This window comes from Dasypus novemcinctus, chromosome 14 (assembly GCF_030445035.2).
Source record: "Dasypus novemcinctus isolate mDasNov1 chromosome 14, mDasNov1.1.hap2, whole genome shotgun sequence".
NCBI lineage: Eukaryota > Metazoa > Chordata > Mammalia > Cingulata > Dasypodidae > Dasypus > Dasypus novemcinctus.
This window is the reverse complement of record NC_080686.1, coordinates 32,379,687-32,405,181: the sequence shown is the minus strand read 5'-3', so window position 1 is coordinate 32,405,181 and position 25,495 is coordinate 32,379,687. Positions and strand designations below refer to the sequence as shown.

At 40.9% G+C, this 25,495-nt stretch overlaps 1 protein-coding gene across 1 annotated transcript in view; it reads left to right on the top strand.

The window, feature by feature from the left end:
• SLCO5A1 (solute carrier organic anion transporter family member 5A1) overlaps positions 1 to 25,495 on the top strand; it is a 146,813-nt gene that overhangs the window by 62,775 nt on the left and 58,543 nt on the right. Inside the window, exon 4 of the mRNA XM_058275631.1 lies at positions 3,703 to 3,920. Within this exon, the coding sequence (XP_058131614.1) occupies positions 3,703 to 3,920 (218 nt within the window). The remainder of the gene's footprint in view (positions 1 to 3,702; positions 3,921 to 25,495) is intronic.

The following is a 25,495-nucleotide window of genomic DNA, read 5'->3' as shown; positions in this document are numbered from 1 at the left end:
AGCTGATGTGGCTCAGCGGTTGAGCACTGGCCTCCCACACGAGGTCCCAGGTTCAGACCCTGGCCCCAGTACCTTAGATAAAAAAAATTTTTTTTCTAGTAGACATCACTCCAAGTAGAGCAAAACGGAGCGATTAGTTGTGCAGACCCTGAAGACATGGCATCCTGGGTTTAAATCCCACCTGCTACTTAATAGCTGTGTGACCTTGGGGAAGTTGTTTAACCTCTTTGTGCCTCAGGTTTGTTTGAATTTAAAAAAAAAATCTATTAAATAGAGGTAGTTATAGTACCTATTAAGTAGAAGTAGTTATAGTATCTGTTTTGTAGGGTGGTTGTGAGGAATGAATGAGTTGATGTATGTAAAGCTCTAAAAGCTCCTGTTACGTAGTGTTTGCTATTATTCAGTCTTTTGAATTTAAACAGTGTTCAAGTCATTTTATTCATTTTAGAGATCCAATATTATTCTATAAATGACGCAGATCGACAATATAGAATCTATTTAAAACCCAGTTTTGCTGAGCGAGGAGTCATGTTTGTAACAGACTTAGCTCTACTTTGAAGAGTGACATAGTTATTTGATACAATGTTATTTTATGCTTTGCCTAGCAGTAGTGACAGGTTTTCAGTTAATACATAATGGAAGAATTAATGATTAATCTTAATATTTATTGTGTGTGTGTCAAGCATTATACCAAGAGCTTTACAAACACTCTCATTTAAGCCTTATGACTACTGTCTGTTGTCACTCATAATATGCCCATTTTTCAAAGGAGGAAATTGAAGTCCAGAGAGTTGAGTAACTTGCCCAGAGCCTCACGGTCACCGGGAGCTGGGAGGGGGTAGTCACTACGCTTTACTGGCCCCCCTTGGTGAATGGCCCATGAGCGGTGGTTCACAGAAGGGACTGAAGTACCCTGGCTTTTCAGTTTTGGCTATTGCAGATGTGTCTTTTTTGTAACATGTAACGCACACTTTATTTCTTACTCAGCTTTTCTTAGAGGCCCTCTTTGGCACCCTCATTATGCCGTGTGCTCTGTCGATGTTACTGGAGACTGCTGAAGATGTGGGCCTCTTTGCCCTGCTTCAAAATAACCCTAAGCCATAGGAATTTATCTTAATTTTGCTTACTTGCTATAATTCTTCTGCTTTTTTCTGATATTCTTCTCACTTTGGGCTATTATAACTGCATCTTTTAAGTTTGCATATAGTTTTAAGTTAGTGGCACTCGAAGGGAGCCTGAGAGCAAATCTAAATGGAAACACAACCAGAAAACCAGAATTAGGCAGCGGACTTGGCCCAGTGGTTAGGGCGTCCGTCTACCACATGGGAGGTCCGCGGTTCAAACCCCGGGCCTCCTTGACCCGTGTGGAGCTGGCCCATGCGCAGTGCTGATGCGCGCAAGGGGTGTCCTGCCATGCAGGGGGAGTGCACCCCATAAGGAGAGCCGCCCAGCACGAAAGAAAGTGCAGCCTGCCCAGGAATGCTGCTGATGCAGCAAAATGAAGCAACAAAAAGAGACACAGATTCCCCTGCCGCTGACAACAGAAGCGGACAAAAGAAGACACAGCAAATAGACACAGAGAACACACAACCGGGGTGGGGGGGAAGGGGAGAGAAATAAATAAATAAATCTTTAAAAAAAAAAAAAAAGAAAAACCAGAATTAGCTCCCACTGAGTGAGTGCTGATTTGGGGCCAGGTATTTTATCAGGCACGTTATATACACTGTCTTAGTTAACGCTGACGAGGATCCCCCAAAACAGTTATTGCCCCCACTTTCAGAGGAGAAAGCCAGTTCAGAAAATTGAAATAGTTTTCCCAAGGACAGATAGCTTCTGAGTGGTAAAGACACGTTAAAATCCAGGTCTGCCTGCAGCCAGGCCTGGCGAGCTGCTGTCGCCTCCCCTGGGCAGCTGCCCTCTTCCGGCAGGGGGAGGATTCCAGGAGCTGCAGGGGCTCGGGGCACTCGAATGAGCCTTGCCAGGGAGACATTCAGGAGAGGTGCATGTTCGGGGCAAGCCTGTCAAGCACTCAGAGGCCCAGATGCCATAACAGCTTTGTTCCCTGAAGGGTGGATCCGGCCTTTAAAAGAAATCTCATTTCATTCATTTATTCAGCAAATTTATTGAGTATATATGTTAGACACTGGATTTTTAAATTATATTCTAAATACTTAAGATTGCTGGAAGTCTTCCATAAGCAGTCTTCTCAAAAGAAACTTTTTTCCTAATTATTTAAATATCTTTATTTGATATAACATTAAATATCTTGGAAAATAGTTTGTGGTGTTTTTGTGTTTTTTTAGGAGGTACCAGGGATTGATCCCGGGACCTCATATGTGTGAAGCAGGCGCTCAACTGCTGAGCTATACCTGCTCCCCTTATTTTACTTAAAAAAAATTTTTTTTTAAAATTTATGTTTCAAAATGTATCATGCCTGAACTCTGAGGCACCCGAGTTATTAATGGCTGGTTCCAGGGATTGTCCTCTCAGCTAACCTGTGACCTTCAGCAGCTGATAACAGCCCTTTAACAGAAAGGCTTTATTCCATTTAAGTGCATTCTCACTGTGCCATTGATCTACATTCTTGGTAGGTTGAATTCACCCTTAATGCTTTGGATGCTGCTTGTATTCCCAACGCATCCAATGGGAACATGTTGTTACCGAGGACAAAGTCTGGACATTTTTGAAGTTGGAAATTTTAAGGGTGGAATTTGGAGTTAGGGGACCCTAGTTAGGATGTGCTGGCCCTGTTGGGTAGCACCAGCCACCTCCACTTGCTAAGAAAAGGTTGAGAGGAAACTGAGAAATTCCCGTGGCAAGTTACACAGGCCAGAAGCCCCAGACCTCAACACAGGGCTCTGATAAGGACTAGACTTTGAGCTCTATTCTCTTTATTCACTTCCTGGCACTCTGTGGCATGGCGACCTCAGTAAAGACACAATCCTAAATTCTACAAAGCTCAGATTCTACTTCTCCCTGAAAGCTTTCGGACACACATCCATTTCCCGTCTCGAACTTGCATAGCCTTCATAACCTGCACCACACGATCCAACACTTAATTGTATATGTGTTCCCATTCTTGAAGATTTCATCTTTTTTTTATTTTTTGGCTTACGCCTAGAGTGTAAGTTATTGAAGGCAATATCTGTCTTTGGTAGCCCTTATAGTTGGTTAAGCTTTGTGACAGTTATGTAAAGGAGAGTCAACACATTCTTAAGTGCTTGAAGCAAAATGTTTGAATGCCTCAGCAATTTAAAATACATTTCACTCGAGGTAGAGATGGTTTTCTTCTAAGAAAAAAGTCTATACTGGTCCTTGTAGTGCTGTGTTATATGCTATAGTCTATACATTTTTCTATTATATCTGTGATTTAGTGATTTGTTATAAAATGCACATTGTAGTGGGGCTGACCAAATACCTAAGTGTTCAAAAGTTCTTGTTGAATGAAATTCTAATCAGGGCTGCGGATTTTAATTTTTATTACAATATTAGTAAAATTATTGGTTAGTTTTCTCATTTATGCTACAGAATAGTAGAATCCCTTAATTTTCTTAGTCTACCCAGCTTCCTAGTGTTTTACAATTGATGGAGATAACACATTTTCTCCAGAGAATTTTATCACTAAAAACCTCTACTTTGCTAATATGTTGTCACTCACAATACAAAAACCATAAATGCTATTCACATTTCCCAATTTTTTAGGTGGAGTGGATTCCTCCTTTGTGCCATTGCAATGTTTCTTGTGATATTCCCAATGTTTACTTTTCCAAAAAAGCTTCCTCCTCGGCACAAGAAAAAGAGAAAGAAAAAATTTTCTGTTAATCCTGCTAGTGATGATGATGTTATGAAAGAGAAATCCAACAACAGTGAACAAGCGGACAAAAAAGTTTCTTCTATAGGATTTGGAAAGAATGTCAGAGGTAAAGTATATTTTTAAAATATCCACGTGCATGATACTTTAGATCAGTGCTACGCAGAGTGCTGACCTCCGATTTGTTACTGAAACGGAGAGTAAGTCTTGAGAAACTTATTTTAAAGTTTGACAGAATAATTTTATTTCTGTTAAAGCTAATAACAAAAGGATTTTTTGCATGTTTAAAACCTTTTTCATTTTCTAATAATTCATGCTTAGTGAATTTTGCAAAAGTATCAATAACATGCCTGACTGGAAATAATAAAAGAGTGATCCTTCATCAGAGAGAATTTGAGAAGCACTTATTTAAATAATAAAGATACACACATTTATATATTTCATTTACTATAACTAGAGATGACTAATTTTAAAAATATGTGTTGTGTTGTGTAGCAGATGGTTTATTGCAGGGAAATGGTGGATTTGATAGTGCGGCCTGATGCTTATACAAGTGTAAAAGCCACTAGAAAGACTGTGGCTCTGTCAAATGCATGTAAGTGGCAGTAGAAAAAGGTGGTCACTTCAACCCAAAGTGAAACATCCAGGAAGTTTCAGTTATGTACTGGCTTATTTTCTCATTTTTATTCCTCTTAAAGACAATGATTTTATTAAAGCCATATTAGGCAATATAAAATCGAAATACTTTAATCCTAACCGATCTTTCTTCAGTGTCCAACATGGCATCTTTGATTGGCAATTAGTTTCTTTAATCCAGGAAACCTACGATGCTACACTTTTATTCATTTCAGCCCGGTTTCCTGGTTTCCCTGAATTGGGTTTGATTAAATTATGAATTGTGCTCATCAATGTCAATATATAAAGTGCTTACATCGGTCAAGGTTGTTGTAGATAAAATTCACCTGGACACCTTATAATCTCTCTCTGACTGTACACACAGTAGGGCCAAAGAGGAAACTTTTGACTTAAAACTGTAATACTAATGTATACCATCTCAGCAACTTGAGAATGTGAATGGTCAGATTGCATCATTACTAAAGATGCTTAAAGAAAGTGAAGTGACATTGCACTGAAAAAAGTTTTTTTTCACAGTTAGTTTTAGATTTGACTTGCCCTCCCCCAGTTATTTTGTAATAATGTGTACTTTGGTAACTACCCAAATTACTCCTTAGGTTCAGTGAGCATTAAGAATTATCTGAATACAACACAAAATTGATGTTAAAGAATTTTAAAATGCAGAAATAGATATCCAGTCTAGGAGTAGATGACATAATGTGAAATACAAGCTCTATTGGATGGGAGAGAAAAGGGGAAGAGAAGACTGAAATCACGTCTCAACAGCACCCTCAACTGCCCATGGGGATGGAGTTAGCTCTTTCTGAGGCTGCAGTGCAGCCCAGCCTGGCTGTGCCGCACCCACGTCTCCAGGACTTACTGTTTCCTGGGCGGAGGCCTGCCAACTGCCAGTACCTGCATCTTTTGCCTGCAGTTTACTCCAAAGCCTTGGAAAACTGCTTGGCTGCTGCTTGACCTCAAGTGCCAAGGAATGAACCCCAGATGGCCTCCCCTCCACTTGAGCAGTCTTAACTGAGGCCGATTGACACCCCAGCTCCTCACCTCTCAGGTCTTTTGGAGGCTGCTCTCGCTTCCCAGGCATCACGTCCACACCCCTGTCTGGTGTTACTCACACTTCCCAAAAAACCGCTTGAACTTGTCTAAGCATCTGCTTCTAGGCGACCCCTCACAGAGGTTCAAAAGTGATGAATGTTATCACAGAATTTAAAAACATTTTCCAAAATTGAATCTAAAAGCTCTTTAATTGGATATTTTCTTGTCCTGCTAGGGATTGCTTTTCTCTATCTTTTCTGTGTTCATTTTGATGTTCAGGGTATTTTCTTATCAAAGAAAGAATAAGAGTAGTCTTTGGAACAGTGATGGGTAATTTGTTTATAAAATCTTGCTAGTTTGATCTTCTTGTCAGTATTTCTGATAAATTCTTGTATTAGTAGCTAAAGGGGTGCTAATGCAAAGTACCAGAAGTTGGTTGGATTTTATAAAGGGTATTTATTTGGGGTAAAAGCTTACAGTTACAAGGCCCTAAAAAGTCCAGCTCACTGTTGATTTCTCACCAAAGTCAGTTGCATGTGTTGAAGCAAGACGGTGGCTCATCTCTGCACGGTCTCTCCCTCCCGGGCTTCCTCTTCCTCTTGAGGCAGGGGTTCTTTACCTTTTCTGTTCCATGGACCCCTTTGCCAGTCAGGTGAAAACAGTGACCCCTTGCTAAGTCCATACCATACTGCGTGTTATTTAGTAAATGCATCACTCCTGTACCAACATGTCACCACAAGAATAATGGTTTTTTGAATTTTCAGTTCAAGCTCATGGACCCCCTGAAATCTTTCCACAGACCCCTTGCCCTGGGCCCCTGGTTAAGAACCCCATGCCTTAAGACTTTGTGGGCCCAGCTTCTTCTCCATCTCAGCTTTAACTATAAGGCAAACGGCTCATCTCTCCCTGGGGTCCCAGGATCAAACAGGACAGAGCTCTCTCTCTTCCTGTATGTCTCCAGTGAGTGTTTGTTTCTTTTGGCCCACCAAGGGGGGCAGGGACTCAAACTGAGTCATGCCTTGCAGACTTGGTCAAATCAAAGCTCTAATCTTAACAGATAATTTAGTCAAGGGTCCCTCAGCTGAGTTCAGTGTAATCAAAAGGGTATCACACCCAAAATAGATTAGTTTACAAATACAAGCTTTCTCTTTTTAGGATTCATAAATAATCTCAAACTGTCACAATTCTCAACTTTTTAAACCTATGCTTTAAGTATGATGTCTGATCCCACTTCTATACCTAACCCTCTTTTTTTTTTTTTTAATGTATTCTTTATTTATTTTTAAAAGATACATAGATCACACAGAATGTCTAACCCTCTTGATTAGGACACAGAACTGGCTCAATTTTTTTTTTTTTTTTTAAAAGATTTATTTATTTATTTAATTTCCCCCCCTCCCCTGGTTGTCTGTTCTTGGTGTCTATTTGCTGCGTCTTGTTTCTTTGTCCGCTTCTGTTGTCGTCAGCGGCATGGGAAGTGTGGGCGGCGCCATTCCTAGGCAGGCTGCACTTTCTTTTCACGCTGGGCGGCTTTCCTCACGGGCGCACTCCTTGCGCGTGGGGCTCTCACGCGGGGGACACCCTTGCGTGGCACGGCACTCCTTGCGCGCATCAGCACTGCGCATGGCCAGCTCCACACGGGTCAAGGAGGCCCGGGGTTTGAACCACGGACCTCCCATATGGTAGACGGACGCCCTAACCACTGGGCCAAAGTCCGTTTCCCCTCAATTTTTTACTTATACTGGATTCTCTAATTGTATCTAGATAGAAACTTGAAGAGATAATTCCTTCTTTTAGAAAGAAATACTTTAATAGATTATAGTAAAAATGTTTTGCTAAAAATGATTTAAGGGAAGTGGACTTGGCCCAATGATAGGGCATCCACCTACCACATGGGAGGTCCGCGGTTTAAACCTCGGGCCTCCTTGACCTGTGTGGAGCTGGCCCATGCGCAGTGCTGATGCACGCAAGGAGTGCCCTGCCACGCAGGGGTGTCCCCCGCGTAGGGGAGCCCCATGCGCAAGGAGTGCCCCCCGTAAGGAGAGCCGCCCAGCGTGAAAGAAAGTGCAGCCTGCCCAGGAATGGCGCCACCCACACGGAGAGCTGACACAACAAGATGATGCAACAAAGGGAAACATAGATTCCTGGTGCTGCTGATAAGGATAGACATGATCACAGAGGAATGCAGCGAGTGGACACAGAGAGCAGACAACTGGGGGGGGGTTGGGAAGGGGGAAAGGAGGGAGGGAGGGAAGGAGAAAGGAAGGAAGGAAGGGAAAAATCTTTAAAAAAATGACTTGAAAGATATCTATAATACTAGAATAACTTTTAATTAGAATGATATTTAAAATTATTTCATATTTATCTTGCACACATCACTGTCCTCTGGAATATCTAATTCATATCACCTGTGAGGAATGATAGTTAATATTTAATCTCCCTTTCAAAAGGAGACATTAAATTCCTGGGAATCATCACCTCTGCTGACAATTTGTATTATAAAGCTGAGATTAGTTGTTAAAGTCTTGAATTAAAGATGGTGGCTAAGGTTTCATTTTGAGTTAAATTTGAATTGGTTTCCTAGATTGACTTCCTTTGTCCTGTTTCCTGGAACAGGGTTTCTTTTGATCTTTATTTCATATTTGAAATTTGGATTCCAAAATTAGCTCCTTCAGAAAGGAGGTTTGAGATAGCTATCTTCGAAACTTACACCTCCTAGAAAAGAAAAGGATTTAGACCATACTAAGTGGCGTCATTTTGTGAAGTTCTACTGCAGAGAATACTAGGGGGAAAAATTACTACACTTTCTACTCTCACCCTCCATGTTTTAATGACAGACATTGGAAAAATCTGACTCAGTGTTTTCAAGATTCTTAGTATAAATTATGCAGAAATAAGGCTGTTTTAAAATACCACAGGGGGGGAAGTAGAATTCTCAGTGTGTCTGCATCACCATTCCAGAAAGAGATTAGCATCGATTGCATCAAAATCTTACAAGTAAAAATAAACACGCAAAATATTTCAGTGCGTCAGTTTTCCTGAGTTTTGAGGTCCAGCATTTCAAAGTCTTCCAAATTTAACTGGGTGTCTTTCTAAATAGAAAACTTTTCAGGTGACAGTTTAACATAAGAAAAATTTTATTTTGCTCTCTAAACTTAATTGCTTAACATTATTAATTAGCACAAAATAGATTTTTCTCTGTGGACTTTCGTCTGTTTTAGAGTGCAATCTCTTTAAAACCCTGGCTAAAATGGTAATTCTGAGGTGATGAACCAATAAGGAGGCCACTGAAAGTTATATACATTTGTTTGTCATTAATTCAGTGGGTATTTGTGCTGTAGAAGGTGAGTGCCCCAGGCTGGGTCTGATACGAAGGGGAATGAGCCGCAGTTTGCCAACAGAGAGCTTATAGTCCACTAAGGGGGTCAGGCCAAGTACAGATGGAAATATAATAAAGACCTTTGAGGAAAGGAGGACAGACATGATGGTCTGGTGCGGGTACGTCAAGTCCAGGGTTCAGAAACTGTTTCCTGGCGGGTGTGGGGTTTGAGATGAGCTTTGAAAGGGGGGAGAACCGCAGCAGGCAGAGGTGGGGTGGAGGGAATGTTCCTAGCGGAAGGAGTAGGGCGAGCAAAGGCACAAAGGTAGGACTGTGGCCTTAGAAAATTCTCGACCAGTTCATGGTGGCTGGTGTGTTGGCAGTACATGGCAAGAGGCCAGGAAGGTAAGAAAGGGCCTTGACTTCTAGCCTTTCATTGAATTTGCCCATAATGTGCAAGAGTTTTGAGCAGGCATCTGGCTGCCCTCCATTAGGTAGATGCGAGGGGGAAGGAGTGGAATGGAAGCAGAGGGCCCAGCCCGATGGCTCTGGATACACTTCAAGTGAGAGGTGATGGTTCCTGCTGGTAGAGAAAAGCACGGTGCCCTTGCCCCTTTCAGCCTGCCTTCTCCTCGGCAGCCAGAGGGATTCTCGTTCCATGCACTCCTCTGCTTAAATCTTCTGTGGCCTCCCGCCTCACTCAGAAAAGCCGGCCATAGCCTACCAGGGCCGCGTGCTCGACCCCCGGCGGCTGGTTTGATCCTGTCTTCTTGCAGTGCCATTTGTTTGTTCTGCCGCAACCACGCTGGCCTTGTCGCTGCAGCTCAGATGTGCCAGGCGCTGCCCCGGACCTTCCCCGGCCTGGAATGCCTCCCCCAGGGCCCACCCACTCGCTGCCGCAGTGAGTTGCTGGCTTGACCGCTTTCCCGTGAGGCCCTCCTTGGCCACCCTGTTTTTTTTTTTTTTTTTTTTTTTAAAGATTTATTTATTTATTTAATTTCCCCCCCTCCCCTGGTTGTCTGTTCTTGGTGTCTATTTGCTGCGTCTTGTTTCTTTGTCCGCTTCTGTTGTCGTCAGCGGCACGGGAAGTGTGGGCGGCGCCATTCCTGGGCAGGCTGCTCTTTCATTTCACGCTGGGCGGGTTTCCTCACGGGCGCACTCCTTGCGCGTGGGGCTCCCCCACGCGGGGGACACCCTTGCGTGGCACTGCACTCCTTGCATGCATCAGCACTGCACATGGCCAGTTCCACACGGGTCAAGGAGGCCCGGGGTTTGAACCGCGGACCTCCCATATGGTAGACGGACGCCCTAACCACTGGGCCAAAGACCGTTTCCCTGGCCACCCTGTTTAAAAACCTCCCTCCTCCGCTCCAGAGCGTCCCCTCCTCCTCCCCGCCTCTGTTTCTCTCCTCAGCACTCATCACCATCTAACATACGTTTCAGTTTCCCAGGATGCTCAAGCGACCATGAAATGGGTTGCATTAAACAACGGGAATTTATGTGCTCCTGGTTTGAGGCTGGGGGAGGGTCGGGATCCAGGCGGCATCAAGGCGATGCCCTCTCCCGAGCGCCGTGGCCTCGGGCAGCTGCGGCGACTCGCGGGCCCTGGCTGGGCGCGTGGCGCGTCTCCTGCGCTCCCCCTTCTCTTCCCGTTCGCCATCTCGCCTCCTGGGGCTTGCTGTTCCAGCCTGAGTTTCATTCTGTTTATAAAGGACTCCAATAGTAGGCTGAAGATCCATCCTGATCGGGCAGGGTCACACCTTAACTGAAGTACCTTCATCGAAATGTCCAACGTATCATGAGTTCACACCCACAGGAATGGCTTAGATTTTTTAAAAAAATATTAAGGTATTTGTTGCAGGGAATTGGTTTATGCAATGTTGGTGGCTGGCAGGCAAGCCTGAGACCGTGGGTCCACAGGCAGGGCAGGCTGGAGCACAAGCGGAACCTGCCGCCCGCCGGCAGAATTTCTTTTTCTTCGGGGGAGCCTTTTAAAAATTTTTTTATTTTTTATTGGAGTATATCATTCATACGTGAACATACACCAACCATATATGTATAGTAAAAGTTGTGAGTTTATAAAATAAACATGCATAACATCATACAGGGGTCCCATACATCATCCCTCCACCAACACCTTGCATTGTTGTGATCCATTTGTTACAAACTATGCAAGAGCATCGTCAAAATATTACTACTAACTATAGTCTATATCTTAAATTTGGTGCAATTTCCCCTCAAGTCACCCTATTTTTTTAAAAAAACAAATCAATTTTACTGATACATGTTAATAAAGCATACAGTTTATCCAAAGTATACAGTCAGTGGTATTTGGTATAATCACATAGTTGTGCATTCATCACTTCAATTATTATTAAAGCATTTGCATTATTTCAATAATAATAATAAACAGACGAACAAGGAAATTCCTCCCGTCTCACTCTCTCTTGTTTCTCCTGCTATACATAGCTGCTATTTCTGGTTATTCTTCCACAATTATTTGTTTATTTAGCAGTTTTATTGAGATATATTCACATACCATATGATCTATCCAAAGTGGATAATCAGTGACTTTTTTTTATGCTGTTAAAAGATGCTTATTGTAAAATTGTAAAATAAATACAAAAAAAGATGAAAAGAAATTACAAATATTAAAAGAACTTGCAAGGCCGGGTTAGATTTAATATAATCAATTATAAGAAATATGGTATAGTAACAAACATTTTTGAATGTAAATAATAATTCTAATAGAATAGAAATTATAACATTCTAATTTTTATATTAAAGCTCTAACTATTGGACATAATCTCTAAGAATGAAAGAAATTATTGGTTTAGTTATTTAATTTTCATTTAGGCCATAATTCATTCTGGATAATCAAATCCCTATTTGGGAATTTTACAGCAGATAAAAATATGCCAATTAATAATTTTATGAGGCAGAAAAACTCAATCTTTTTAACAGTAGTCATGTTAGAACATTATTGATCCAGATGGATTATTTTAATTAACTAGTATGCATAAGAAAGGGTTAAAGAAAAATGAAATATCCAAAAAAAATCTCTTCTCCAGTCCTCCTCAATTACAAGCATTTATTTTGTATGAAGAAACTTACAGAATACTAATCACAGGAACAATTTGCTAGTTGCACTGAGTAATTATTGTTCATATACTATAATATTGTTATTTTACATTTTTCTGGTCCACTCCAACTATTTTTGGATTACTATTCGCATGGAATACCTTTTCCAACCTTTCACTTTTAACCTGGTTGTGTCCTTACATCTGAGGTGGGACTCTTGTAGATGACATATAGATAGCTCATGCTTTTTATGGCTCATGCTTTTTTTATCCATTCTATCAGTCTAGGTCTTTTGATTGGGGGGGTTCAGTCCATTAACGTTCAGTGTTATTACTGTAAAGGCATTACTTACTTCATCCATTTGTTCTTTGAAGATTTATTTTTTATTTATTTCTCTCCCCTCGCCCCCCACCCCGCCACTTGTCTGCCCTCTGTGTCCATTTGCTGTGTGTTCTTCTGTGTCCACTTATATTCTTGTCAGTGATACTGGGAATCTGTGTTTCTTTTTGTTGCATCATCTTGCCGTGTCAGCTCTCCCTGTGTGCGGCACCACTCCTGGGCAGGCTGCACTTTTTTTGTGCTGGTCAGCTCTCCTTACAGGGTGCACTTGTTGCGCATGGGGCTCCCTTACGTGGGGGACACCCCTGTGTGGCAGGGCACTCCTTACGCACATCAGCACTGCTCGTGGGCCAGCTCACCACATGGGTCAGGAGGCCCTGGGTTTGAACCCTCGACCTCCCATGTGGTAGGCGGATGCTCTATCGGTTGCGCTAAATCCACTTCCCCATTTTGGCCTTCGGTTTTTTCTTGTTATACTGTTCAATTGTCTTCTTATCTTCTAGTTTGTCCTTCTTAATAATCTTCATTTCTAAACTCCTCTCCAATCTCACACCCTTGTTTTTTCTTTTCAGGCTGCAGTGCCTGCTTTAGTATCTCTTGTAAATCTGTTCTATCTTGTAACATAATTCTATCGGTTTTTGTTTGTCTCTGAAGACTTTGAACTGACCTTCATTTTTGAAGGTCAGCCTTGCTACATACAGAATTCTTGGCTGGCAGTTTTTCTCTGATGTACCTTAAATATATCATACCACTTTCTCCTCTCCTCTATGGTTTCTGATGAGAGGTCGGCACTTTATGTGGTGTTTTGCTTTTTTTTTTTCCTTCTTTCAGAGTCCTGTCTTTATCTCTGATATTAGTCATTCTGAATAGTAGTTGCCTCAGGGTAGGTCTCTTCAGATTTATTCTGTTTGGGGTGCATTGTCCTTCTTGGATATCGATATTTATGTCCTCAGTGGTTGGGAAGTTTTCAGTCATTATTTCCTCAAATATTCTTTCTGCCCCTTTTCCATTCTCTTCTCCTTCTGGGATACCAATAATGCAAATATTGGTGTGTTTTGTGTTGTCACTCAGTTCCCTGAGACTCTGTTCCATTTTTTCCATTCTCCTCTCCTTCTATTCTTTTGTCTTTCCCAGTTCAGATGTTCTGCCTTCAAAGTCACTAATTCTGTCTTCAAGTAAATCAAATCTGCTCCTTATGCATGTAATGTATTTTAAATGTCATCCACTGTATTTTTCATTCCCATAAGGGCTTTTGCTTTTCTTTGCAGGCTTTCAAATTGTTCTATATGCTCTTCCAAATATCCTTTACTTCTTTAGTCATATTTTCTATAAATTCTTTGAAGTGATTTAGGAGAGTTATGTGATTATCACTGATTAATTGTCTTAAATCCCAAATCTCTTCAGGATATTTGGTTTGTTCTTTTGGCTGGGCCATCATCTCTTCCTGTTTTCTAGTATAACTTGTAATTTTTTGCTAATGTCTAGGCATCTGATTTATGTTGGTGAATTTACTCTGATGGCTAATTTCCCTCTCTTGCTTATTTTTTTTTTTCAGAGCTATTCTTTGATATTTGGTTCAGCTTATTCTCAGTCTTTAAAATTTCCCAGTTTAAGATTTCAAAATTGGGCCAGGAATTATGGGCGCAGATTTTCTCCCAGCGGTTGGATACAGAGAGCGGCAAGTTTTTGTCCATGCAGTTTCCAGACCCACCAGCAGATGGCACCAGTTAGTGTAGCATCCACTGATGTCTTTCAGTCTCAGCTCTCCTATGTTCCTGGGTTGACGCTCCAGAGCTGAGGTTCAAAGCCAGCTCTGCTGGCCACATTCACAGAGGAAAAGCACCCCGACCTCCCCTCCCTTTTCCCTTGAAACAGCCGACAGGAAGGAAGATATCTCTTCCCCTCTCAGTCGGCTCCAGTGAGCCAGGGGTTTTACCCCAGCTTACTCTCTTGGGGGTAGGGAAGGGCAGCCCCTCCGTGCCACCATGGAGACTTGGTAACTAACTCACATTTGCTCTTTCAACTTCTTCGTCTCACTATCCCTCACCCTCCTGGGGGTTGTGTAGCACTGTCTTGGTCTGCTCACCTCCAAAGCAGATCCCTCAGACAGCTCTTGCCTCTCGCTGTTGCTTCTGCGAGAGCATTCAGCTCTGCCTGTCAGTCATCGCCACCTTCCCACTCGGCAGCCTTAGCTTGCAGAACATGTTTTTCTGGGGTACACACAGCTTCAAACCACCACATAGACTATGTATTTTACTTATTTTTCATTCCCCATTGATAAGGTAAGCTCTATGAAGGCAGGATTTTTTTTGTCCATGACATTCCCTGCTGTATCTCCACCACCTGCTAGGTACTCAGCTAGGTAATGAATGAATTATTGAATGACGGGAGGGAAGAAAGAGTTAATATCTCTAGAATGTCGCAATTGATTTGAGAATGAGGGGAAGGGAGGTACCCAAAATGATTTCATTTTTTCCACCTCAGATAACCTCAGGAAGTAGTTGATAGGGGCTGAAGGCATAAATTCTGAACTTGAGTTGCCCTATGATATATATGTTAGGTATTTTGTGTGGAAATCTGGTATGGGAAATATTAGGGCCAATCCCTGACTCAACAAAGCTGGATCACCAAAATCAACATGCCTGGGCCATGGTATCTTAACCCTTTTGTATATGGCCTTTGCTGAATTGCTTTTGTTTATGCTAGCAGCTTTTATTGAAATTTGTTACTTGAATTCCCCAAAAGCAATTGCCATAGCAGGGTTCTCAGGCCCTTAATAGTATCTTTTCTAAAGAAAGATACATCTTTAGAACAATGGTTCTGGAAGGTAGCCTACCTTAGAATCAGCTGGAGGCCCCAGGGCCAGTCTCTGCTCTAGTAGCTCTGGAGTGGGGCCTAGGGATTAGCATTTTTAACAATTTCCCAGGAGATACTGAGGCAGTTGATCCAAGAACCACACTGTGAGAACCATTGCTTGAAAACAGAGTTAGGAAAAGCCTTGCTTTCTGTGAAGAAAGTACAATGCTTCTGATCATGTTGCTTCTGTAAGTTTTTACTTTGGTGGCCAGGACACTTGGAGGCAAAACGTGAAGCCCAGGAAGGGTTTTGTGGCCACATTTAACTCTTTTCCCTGGTTTTGAGGTTCTATTCTGTATTTTCTCTATTTTCATTTCTCTTTTTTCCTTTATTTTATGGTATGTATGTTCTTGTGGTAAGTCAAACCTTTAGATTTAGACATACGGCTTATGAGGTAAAAAGTAAATTAAATGGTGACAGACCTGGCAAAGAATCCCTGCAAAGGAAAACATTTTCTTTATACTTGGTGCAAAAAAACTGTGGGGTTACTCATCAGAGTAATATCTAATTAGAAAGACATATATATAAATACTCAATGCTAGATTGAAACAAACAAGTTAATATTGTGGCCTGAGGCCACTACGGATCTATCTGAGCCCCGAAGGCTGCCAGTTTGGTCTGTTTGTCCATAAATGGCCCAGGGCTCAATGCAGCCTGGAGGCGACGGTGGCCTGCAAGGGCCATTTAGTTCCTGTGGCTTGCTTCCAGACAAATGGGAAATGCCATCTGTCACTGCTTCTGGAGTTGGAGGAGAGGAGGGAATTGGAATAGTCCATGGGGATTTACAATTGGGGAACCTGGGGTCATCAGTTTCAAAGAAAATGAACAGAAAATGGGGGCACTTAGGTCCTATGTTGGCCAACTACACAGGAAGAGCAACTTTGGTTTTGCTTTATAGAAAGGCCTAAATAGTTGGATGCTCTTGGGTAAGAAGCGTTGAAAAGCTGTGCTCTGTGTCCATGGACATACATACAGGGTGGTGCCAAACTTACAGACTATATGAAACAAACAAAAACTGTCCTTTAAGAATTACAGGGTTTTTGTTTGTTTGTTTTCAGAATGTGGAAGTCATACATGTTCATGGTAAAAATTTAGAAAGCACAGAAAAATATAACAAAGAAAGTAAAAGCCATTTCTAGTGCCATTTGTGTATACTTTTAAATCAAAGTATTTATTTCACTTGAATTTAAATATAAGAAAAATAGGCTGAACTTCACAAGAAGAGATACTATAGCCTAAAATATCTATGTCAAAAAACAACATTAAAAGTATGAAGAGGGGGGAAACGGACTTTGGCCCAGTGGTTAGGGCGTCCGTCTACCATATGGGAGGTCCGCGGTTCAAACCCCGGGCCTCCTTGACCTGTGTGGAGCTGGCCATGCGCAGTGCTGATGCGCGCAAGGAGTGCCGTGCCACGCAGGGGTGTCCCCCGCGTGGGGGAGCCCCACGCGCAAGGAGTGTGCCCGTGAGGAAAGCCGCCCAGCGTGAAAAGAAAGTGCAGCCTGCCCAGGAATGGCGCAGCCCACACTTCCCGTGCCGCTGACGACAACAGAAGCGGACAAAGAAACAAGACGCAGCAAATAGACACCAAGAACAGACAACCAGGGGAGGGGGGGAAATTAAATAAATAAATAAATCTTTTAAAAAAAAAAAAAGTATGAAGAGGGGCCAGTGTATTGGTACAATGGTTATAATTTATACCTGGGCATGCACTGAGATTTCCAGGTAATACAATTTCATAATCATAATAAAAAGTCTATTTTGTATAATAAAACAAACATTATTTTTCATCCCCACGCCCCAGTTTAAATTTAAAAAATAGTCAAAAGAAGAAAATTAAAAGCTTAACAGTTACTTTTAGAAGGGCTCCATAGAGAAAGTAACAGAAAAGCTGATATAGAAGCAGAATGTCAGTAGATAAAAACAAATACACAAACAACATATAATGGGGAAGGAATTTTCTTACAACTAGAAAAAAAAATCAGAAAATGAAGTTTAAAAAATATGCTAAAATGAATTAACACATAGAAATCATTCCTCATTATGACCTTAAATCTTGAAGAAAATGTCAAATTATGCTGTGGATTTTCTAGTAATACCAGTTAACCCTTCAAAAATATTTAAAGCTTTGTTACTTAACCATTTATCAGAAAAATTCAGACATACAAAACACCTCTTCCCCAAATATACTAGATAAATGAAATGTGTTTTTCTGCCTTTTCCTGTTAGCATTTTAATTTTTCTTTAATATAATTTTCAGTTTATACTCTTAACTAAATCCACTAAGGATTCTTTAGCTTTAAAAAGCCCTATTTTTAAACAGATTCTCTTTTGGGTCCTTCACGTTTTTCTGTGTTTTCATTAAGTCTACCCTTCATCTTATGACTTACCCTTTCTCAATCTCTAATTTATTCCCCAGGAGGAAACTATAAATTTTTGGATTTGACATTATTTCTCACAAGTATATGGATACTGTTTTAGTATGAATTATTGCTGTGAATTATAATGTTAATAAATAGATGTGTTCTGAGTGTGTGTTTTGAGTGTCTGCCATGCGCTAGATACATGCTAGGAGCTGGAGATATCTGAGGTCCTGCCTTTGTGGCCTTTACAATCTCCTGGAGGACACAGGCAGGTAATCACACCTGAGAGTGGAGGCGTGAGCCAGGTGCCACGTGAGCCCAGGTCTGCCCGGGGCACGGCAGGACAGCATGTCCCGGGCTAGCTTCCTCTAGCGTATGTTAATCCAGAGACTTTGTGGATGAGTTTGACATTTGCCAACAGTCACACAGGGGAATAGACTAAATAGTACAAAGAAAGGTCGTGCTTAGGTGTGAGCCCGTGGTCCGGCAGTGGCAGGACATCAGACTGGAGGAGTAGGCGCGATCCCGATGCTACCGGGCTTTGCCTGCGAGGTGGCACTCCCGTCGGCCAGGCTGCCGCCTCTTTCAGTTGGTCAGTCCTGCTGTTTGATTGCACATCCTTTTCAACTCCATTGAGTAAAAAAAAAAAATTTGGTTTCAATTCAAAACAACAACCAAAAGGAATGAGAGGTGTTTTCAGGTGGAAAAGGACCGAAGCCTGTTGAAACCACCTCGGATAGAGAAGGTTTAATGGAAGGTTCTGGAGGGCAGCAGGTGCCCTGGTTGCCACCTGAGAAGTGTTCACTGCCATTCAGACACACCGCCATCTGCACACCTGCAGCTCTTCGGCTCGGAGCTCCGTTCCTTCCTTTCCCTTTTCTCTGGCACGCATGACATCTTCACACTTATCAACGAGGTCTCCCTCTAGGTCTTAAGCTCTCTGAGAAATGAACTGCAGGGGTTGGCAGGTCTCTGTCCTTTTATATCCCAGCCTCTCCTGGGCTGCTGCAGATAGCACTGTGGAGTCCAGCCTCCTCTCCTGGCCCAGTTCGCTCATGTTGAGACAGTGAGTCAGGAAGTAAAAGCCCTGCTCCTGTAGCGTACGGAACTGCTGAAGAAGGGCCTGCAGTGCCGCAGCCCTCAAGAACCCTCTCCAGAATGGGACACATTAGTCACCAGACAAAACCTCCTCCCAAGAACGGCTTCCCATGCTCACTTGAGAGGTGAACTGGACTGTTCAGGTTCTATGAAACAGAGGCTCCTTGAATATTTCACTCTTCCAAACAAAGATCTGAGCCTAATAGGTGCTTTACGCTGCAGGTTTTTTCTGTGGATGAGCATGTTTTCCTGACAGTCAATTCCAAACACGTCAATACCCGATGCCTTTTATTAAGCCATGTGCAGTGAGGATTTGGAGAAGAATACGTTTTATTCTCTTTCCTCGCTGAGACTCATTCAGTCTTTTAGCAGGGAATAAAACACAGTCCCAGTGAAGTGGACTTGGCCCAGTGGTTAGGGCATCCGTCTACCACATGGGAGGTCCGTGGTTCAAACCCCGGGCCTCCTTGACCCGTGTGGAGCTGGCCCATGTGCAGTGCTGATGTGCGCAAGGAGTGCCGTGCCACGCAGGGGTGTCCCCCGCGTAGGGGAGTCCCCCGCACAAGGAGTGCGCCCCATAAGGAGAGCCGCCCAGCGCGAAAGAAAGTGCAGCCTGCCCAGGAATGGTGCCGCCCACACGGAGAGCTGACACAGCAAGATGATGCAACAAAAAGAGACACAGATTCCCAAGCCGCTGACAATAGAAGCAGACAAAGAAGAACACCTAGTAAATGGACACAGAGAACAGACAACTTGGGGAGGGGAAGGGGAGAGAAATAAAAATAAATCTTTTTTAAAAAAAATAAAAGGAACTTAAGATTAAAAAAACAAACAAAAAAACCCACAGTCCCATAGCAGCTTCCATAAGAATCCTGTCCCAGCACGTATCTCAGAGTTTCTGAAACTGCCTGAGGGTTTGCCAGGTCATTGGGAGAGCCCTCATCGGGCTCACTGCAGCATCGCCCTGTTGTGATTGGAGTGCAGTTTAACACCTGATCCTGGTATACCCGTGGGCAGGTGGGGCCACTGAGCCTGATGCCACCGGGCTACTGCTCTTTATTTTTATATTAGAGAGGTTGTAGGTTTATAGAAAAATCATGCAAAAAATAGAGGTCCCATCGATGCCTCCTGCCCCCCCCCCCCAGTTTTTCCTATTATTAACACTTTGTACTAGTGTGGTACCTTTGTTACAATTTTGATGAAAAAATATACTATTAACTATAGTCCATAGTTTAGGGTTCAGTGTGTTGTACAGTTCTGTTTTTTAAAATTTTATTCTGTTTAATTTACATACAACCTCAAATTTCCCCTTTTTAACCACATTCAAATATGTAATCCAGCGGTGTAAATCACATTCACAATGTTGTACTACCATCACCACCGTCCACTACCAGACTTTCCATCATCCTGAACAGAAATTCTGTACCAGTTAAGCATTAACCCCTCTCCACCATTTCCTGTCCCCACTCTAGCCCTTGCTAATCTGGATTCTAGTTTCTGACACTATGAAATTGCTTATTCTAATTATTCTGTATTATCGAGGTCATACAATATTTGTCCTTCTGACCAGCACTGCTAGCAAAGAGCATCTGATGTGCCAGTGAAATTAATACTTTTTTCAAAGTGATGTCTAAGTCTAGTCCATCTTCCATTACTTTTTCTTAATTTTGGTGCTTTGTACTGAACTTTAGTCCTGTTTTTACTACTGTTTAAGGCATTTCCTGGTTTTGCTATCAACTTGACCTTATAATTTAATTTTTAAGATTTCTTAGCATTAAATGATCAAAGAATGATAATCAGTGCTAATTCACATCTCTATTTCATCCTGCCTTTTTAATGCATCTTGGGTTTGACAGTGACAGGCTGTAAATAACACCAAGAAACTTATCTAAAATATATTCCTCAAAGAAAAGAAAGAAAATAAAAACGAAATATATTCCTCAGTGTAAAAATTAAGCATTTTGCCAGCAAGTTATAGACTTAATGTTTTCTTTACTGAGTTTTTTAAACTTTGCGTTTTTGAGGTAATTTTGAATTTCCTTAATAGTTGCAGAACTGAACACAGCTCCTCTGTGCCCTTTACCCTGAATCCCCAATTAATATTTCTGAACCACTTGAGAATAAGTCACAGACATGATGCCCCAATACTTCAGTGTGTATTTCCTAAGTACAAGAACATTCTCCTACATGACCACAGTATAGCCATCAAAATCAGGAAATGAACATTGATCCAGTGTCACTATGGAAACCACAGACCCATTTACAGTTTGCCAGTTATCCCAATAATGCTCTTTTTGAGTCCAAGATCAAATCCAGGATCACGTGTTTCATTAGGTGTTGTGTCTTTTAGTCTCCTTCAGTCTGGGTCAGTTCCTCATCATCCTTTGTTTTTTGTGACCTTGATGTTTTTTAAAAAGTACAAGCTAGTCACTGTAGAATGTCCCTCGGTTTGGGTTTGATGATGTTTCTTGATCACTTCTGCACTTTTGCAGGCACCCCACAGAAATGCTGGCTCAGTGCATTGTAGCAGGAAGTGCACAATATTGATTTGTCCTCTTACCAGTTAGGTTAGCTTTTATAACTTGGATAACATGGTATCAGGCTTCTCTACCACACTGAAGTTACTAAGTATATTCTAGTTGTTATTCAATAAGTAGTTAATAAGTATTTTGTAGGGAAAAACTTCAAGTCTATGTATGGATCTTGTTCCTCATTAAATATTCACTTACCAGTTTTAGCCATTGCTGATGCTTGCCTGAATCATTATTACTAATGATGGTACTTTTTCTAATCTCCTTGTTCATTCTAGATGCAGAAGGTGGGATTTTACTGTAGAGTAGAGCTTTTCCTTTTTTCTCAATTATGTATTTATTGATACATTTATATCAGTATGGATTAATGAAATCTTAAAAGGTTATATCCTGTTACTGTCGTTATTTGTCACAGGTTTCTGGCCCTTGGGCATCCTTCACGATAGTCTGTGTCCTTTTGACATGTCTCCATCATTCTTTGAGTACTTATTTACTTTCTTGCTCAAAAAGGTTTTCCAAGCTTATCTTGTATTTTCTCTGCTCCAGCTCTGAAGGTGGACATTTCTCCAAGGATTCCTGGTTCCTTTGGAAAAATGGCATTTAGAGACCAAGATTTGGGTGCTAGGTGGGCTCATCGCTACCAGGGTGTCATTACTTCTAGATCTTCTCAGCAGACAAAGCCAGAAAACATGTTTGTCTGTCGTCTATCTCTATTATCTATCATCTCTTTATTATCTACCTCTTTATCATCTATCATCTGTCTGTCTTTCAATCATTTGTCTGTATCATCTATCTAAAACCATGAGTTCATACCAACCCAGGATCTAACTTCCCCCTTTCTATATTCATAACTCCCTCACTGGCAGTTAGAAAACAAGCTCCCATTATCCTCAATGTGTTTAGTTATTTGCTCACTCCCCCCATATGTAAACAAATTCCCAACCCCACCAGTCAAAGGCACAACCAGACGCTGTGACTTCCCACCTCTGTGAGACATTTAGGCTAAAACTCAGCCCCAGTGCAGGGGAAGGAAGAAGAAAGAAGGAAGCTAACTTGAAATTAATGAAAGACTGAACTTCACTAACTTCCTTTTAAATAATAGCAGGATGTTTTATTTTGCTTTTTCAGGGAAGGAGAAGTGAGAACAGGCACAGATATTTTCTATTACCTTTGAATTTTTATACCAAGTAGGTATAAAAGAAAAACCAATTTGATAGTAACTGATAGCTCTTAAAATATGCATGTGCTACATATGTTGTATTCTTCGATTTTAAAAAATTCTATATTCACAGACGTTTTAGATTGAACACATTGGCTTTTTAAAAAGTTTATTGATGTTACTCATACATAAACAGTAAGTGTATAGTAATAGTTGTGAACTTACAAAACAAACATATATAACTCACCCTACCACCAATACCTTGAATGTTTTTTTTAAGATTTCTTTTTTATTTCTCTCTCCACCCCCTCGTTTTCTACTCTCTGTGTCCATTCGCTGTGTGTTCTTCTGCATCTGCTTGCATTATCTGGCAGCACTGAGAAACTGTGTCTCTTTTTTTTGTTGTGTCATCTTGCTACATCATCTTGCTGCATCAGCTCTCCGTATGTGTGGCGCCACTCCTGGGTGGGCTGTGCTTTTTTCACGCGGGGAGGCTCTCCTCATGGGGCGCACTCCTTTCGCGTGGGACACCCCTGCGTGGCACGGCACTCCTTGTACGTGGCAGCACTGCCCGTGGGCCAGCTTACCACACAGGTCAGGAGGCCCTGGGGATCAAACCTTGGACCCTCCATACAATAGACGGATGCTCTATCAGTTGAGCCACGTCTGCTTCCCCCTTGCATTGTTTTTAAACCTTTTAAACTAATGATTAAAGAGCATTGTAAAAATATTACTATTAACAAAAGTATTTTCCCCAATCCACCCTATTATTATCTTTTTATTATTTATATATGAGCATATGTAAACAATAAGTGTATAGTAAAAGTTGTGAACTTACAAAGCAAACATGCCTAACATCATACAGGGGTCCCATACATCAACCTTTCACCAACACCTTCCATTATCATGAGTCATTTGTTACAAATTATGAAAGAATATTGTCAAAATCTTACTAATTATAGTCTTTATCTTACATATTTCTCCCCCAACCCATCCTATTTTTTTAATATATATTTTTATGACAGAAGTTGTCAACTTATAAAACAATCATGCACATGTGCAGAATTCCCAAACAACATCCCTCTATCAACACACCACACTGTGGTGGAACACCTGCTAAAGATGAGATAATCATCTGATTGTTACCTCATCCATAGTGTACATTTGGCAGACATTTTTCATCCTACCCCATTATCAACAGTACATCTTTGGCATAGATGCAATAATATTATATTATTACTGCTAATCACTGTCCATTGGTCACTCCAGTTGTATTTTTCCCATGCTTCTCCATGTTCTCACCACCCTGCAGTGGTGATGTACATTTGCTCAAGCTCACAAAGGACACTCTTGCATCTGTACCATCAACCACAATTCTCATCCACCTCATGGTTTACTGTGCTATTCAGTTCCTAGATTATTCTGTCAATTGGCATTTACATACCTAGATTACCATTTTCAGCCACATTCCCATTTCTTCCACACTTTACAGTAAAGCTAATGAAAACTTGTGCATAAACATCCCTAGTCCATCTCAGTCCTCCTCATGTCTCCTTTAAGAATCTACCACCTACTACCAAGTCTTGAAGATATTTTCCTACAATTTCTTTTAGAAACTTTATGATTTTTGCTCATATTTTTAGGTTTTTAATCCATTTTGAGTTTATTTTTGGATAAGGTGTGAGGTAAGAGTCCTTTTTCCTTCTTTCAGCTATGGATATCCAGTTCTTTCAGCACCATTTGTTGAGTGGATTGTTCTGCCCAAGCTGTGTGGGTTTGACAGGCTAGCCAAAAATCACTTGACCATACTTGAGAGGGTCTGTTTCTGAACCATCAGCTTGGTTCCATTGGTCTATGTGTCTTTATGCCAGTACCATGCTGTTTTTACTATTATAGCTAGGTAATATGATTTAAAGTCTGGAGATGAGGGTTCACTTTTCCTTTTTAAGATGTTTCTGGCTATACAGGACTCCTTACCCTTCCAAATAAATTTGATAATCGTGTTTTCAATAAAAAAAAAAAATGCTTGTGGATTTTTTTCAGGATTGCATTGAATTTGTATATCAATTTGAGTAGAATTGACACGATTGAACACTTTGGCTCCTAATACACCAGAAAAACTTAATTTAAATCTTTAACTATTGACAGGTAATCTTAGCTTTCCAATTTTAAAATTCTGGATATGAAATATTTGATTTGCAGCCTTTATATGAGAAGATTGGGTAGTTTTATGAAGTATCTTGATTGTTTTTCTTGAATATGTTTATCCATGTTAAAAATCAAGAATACATCTTATTTTTTCTTTTAAAATGATCATTAAAAGTTAAAAAGATATAGAATCTTAAAATTAATTTAAAATTTAAAAATGATAATAGGTAATAGTCTTTGTAATATTTAATTTTGGCTTTTAAAAAGTTAATTTTTTTTGAAATGCCTTTTCTGGGATGATTATACATGACAAAATCAATGCATCTTACCTTTTCCATGAAGAGGCATAAGAATCACACAAATATGAGCTAATTTATATTATAAAAACACACAAAAATATAAAAGTAGGTACATAAGAATCTCCTTTCTCTTTCCTCATCTTTGTCCTATTCATGAAGTTTAAACCCATAACAGTTTTGTGTTTTATACATGCATATATTCAACCATATATAAACACATAGATTGGGTTTTTTTATTTTTAATTAAATATGATTTATGATTATAAATAAGATTTATGTAGGATATATATGACTCATTATGCATATATAGTTCTTCAGCTTGCTTTATTTAGCAATATTTCTTGGAGTTCTTTCTATGCCCTATGCCAGTACATATGGACCTACCTCATTATTAACTACTGCATAGTATTACATTATATGGCTGTCCCATAATTTATTTAAACTAGTTCTCATGAATGGAAATTTAGGTTTGTTTTTTTTTTCCTTTAAATTTTCCTCCAATGCTGCCATGCAGATATTTGCATCTTGAAGCATATGTCTGGCAAGGTCTGTGAAATAAATACCTATACTCAAGGGCGAGATTTTTACTCTAAATTCCCAGCACTGTTAATTCTGTCATCTTCAGAGACACTGATACTGCCGCTGCGTAGCTCTCCCTCCCCTTTGGAAAGCACTTCTTTTTGTTCCTCTGTCTGAAGTACCTGGGGCAGTGTCTGGCCTGACTGGCCTTCTCCCTGGTGCTCTCTTTGGCTGTGATTATTTATTATTTTATTACTTCTCTCGAGGCTGGAAGATCAGATACTCAGCACTGTGCATCAGCTCT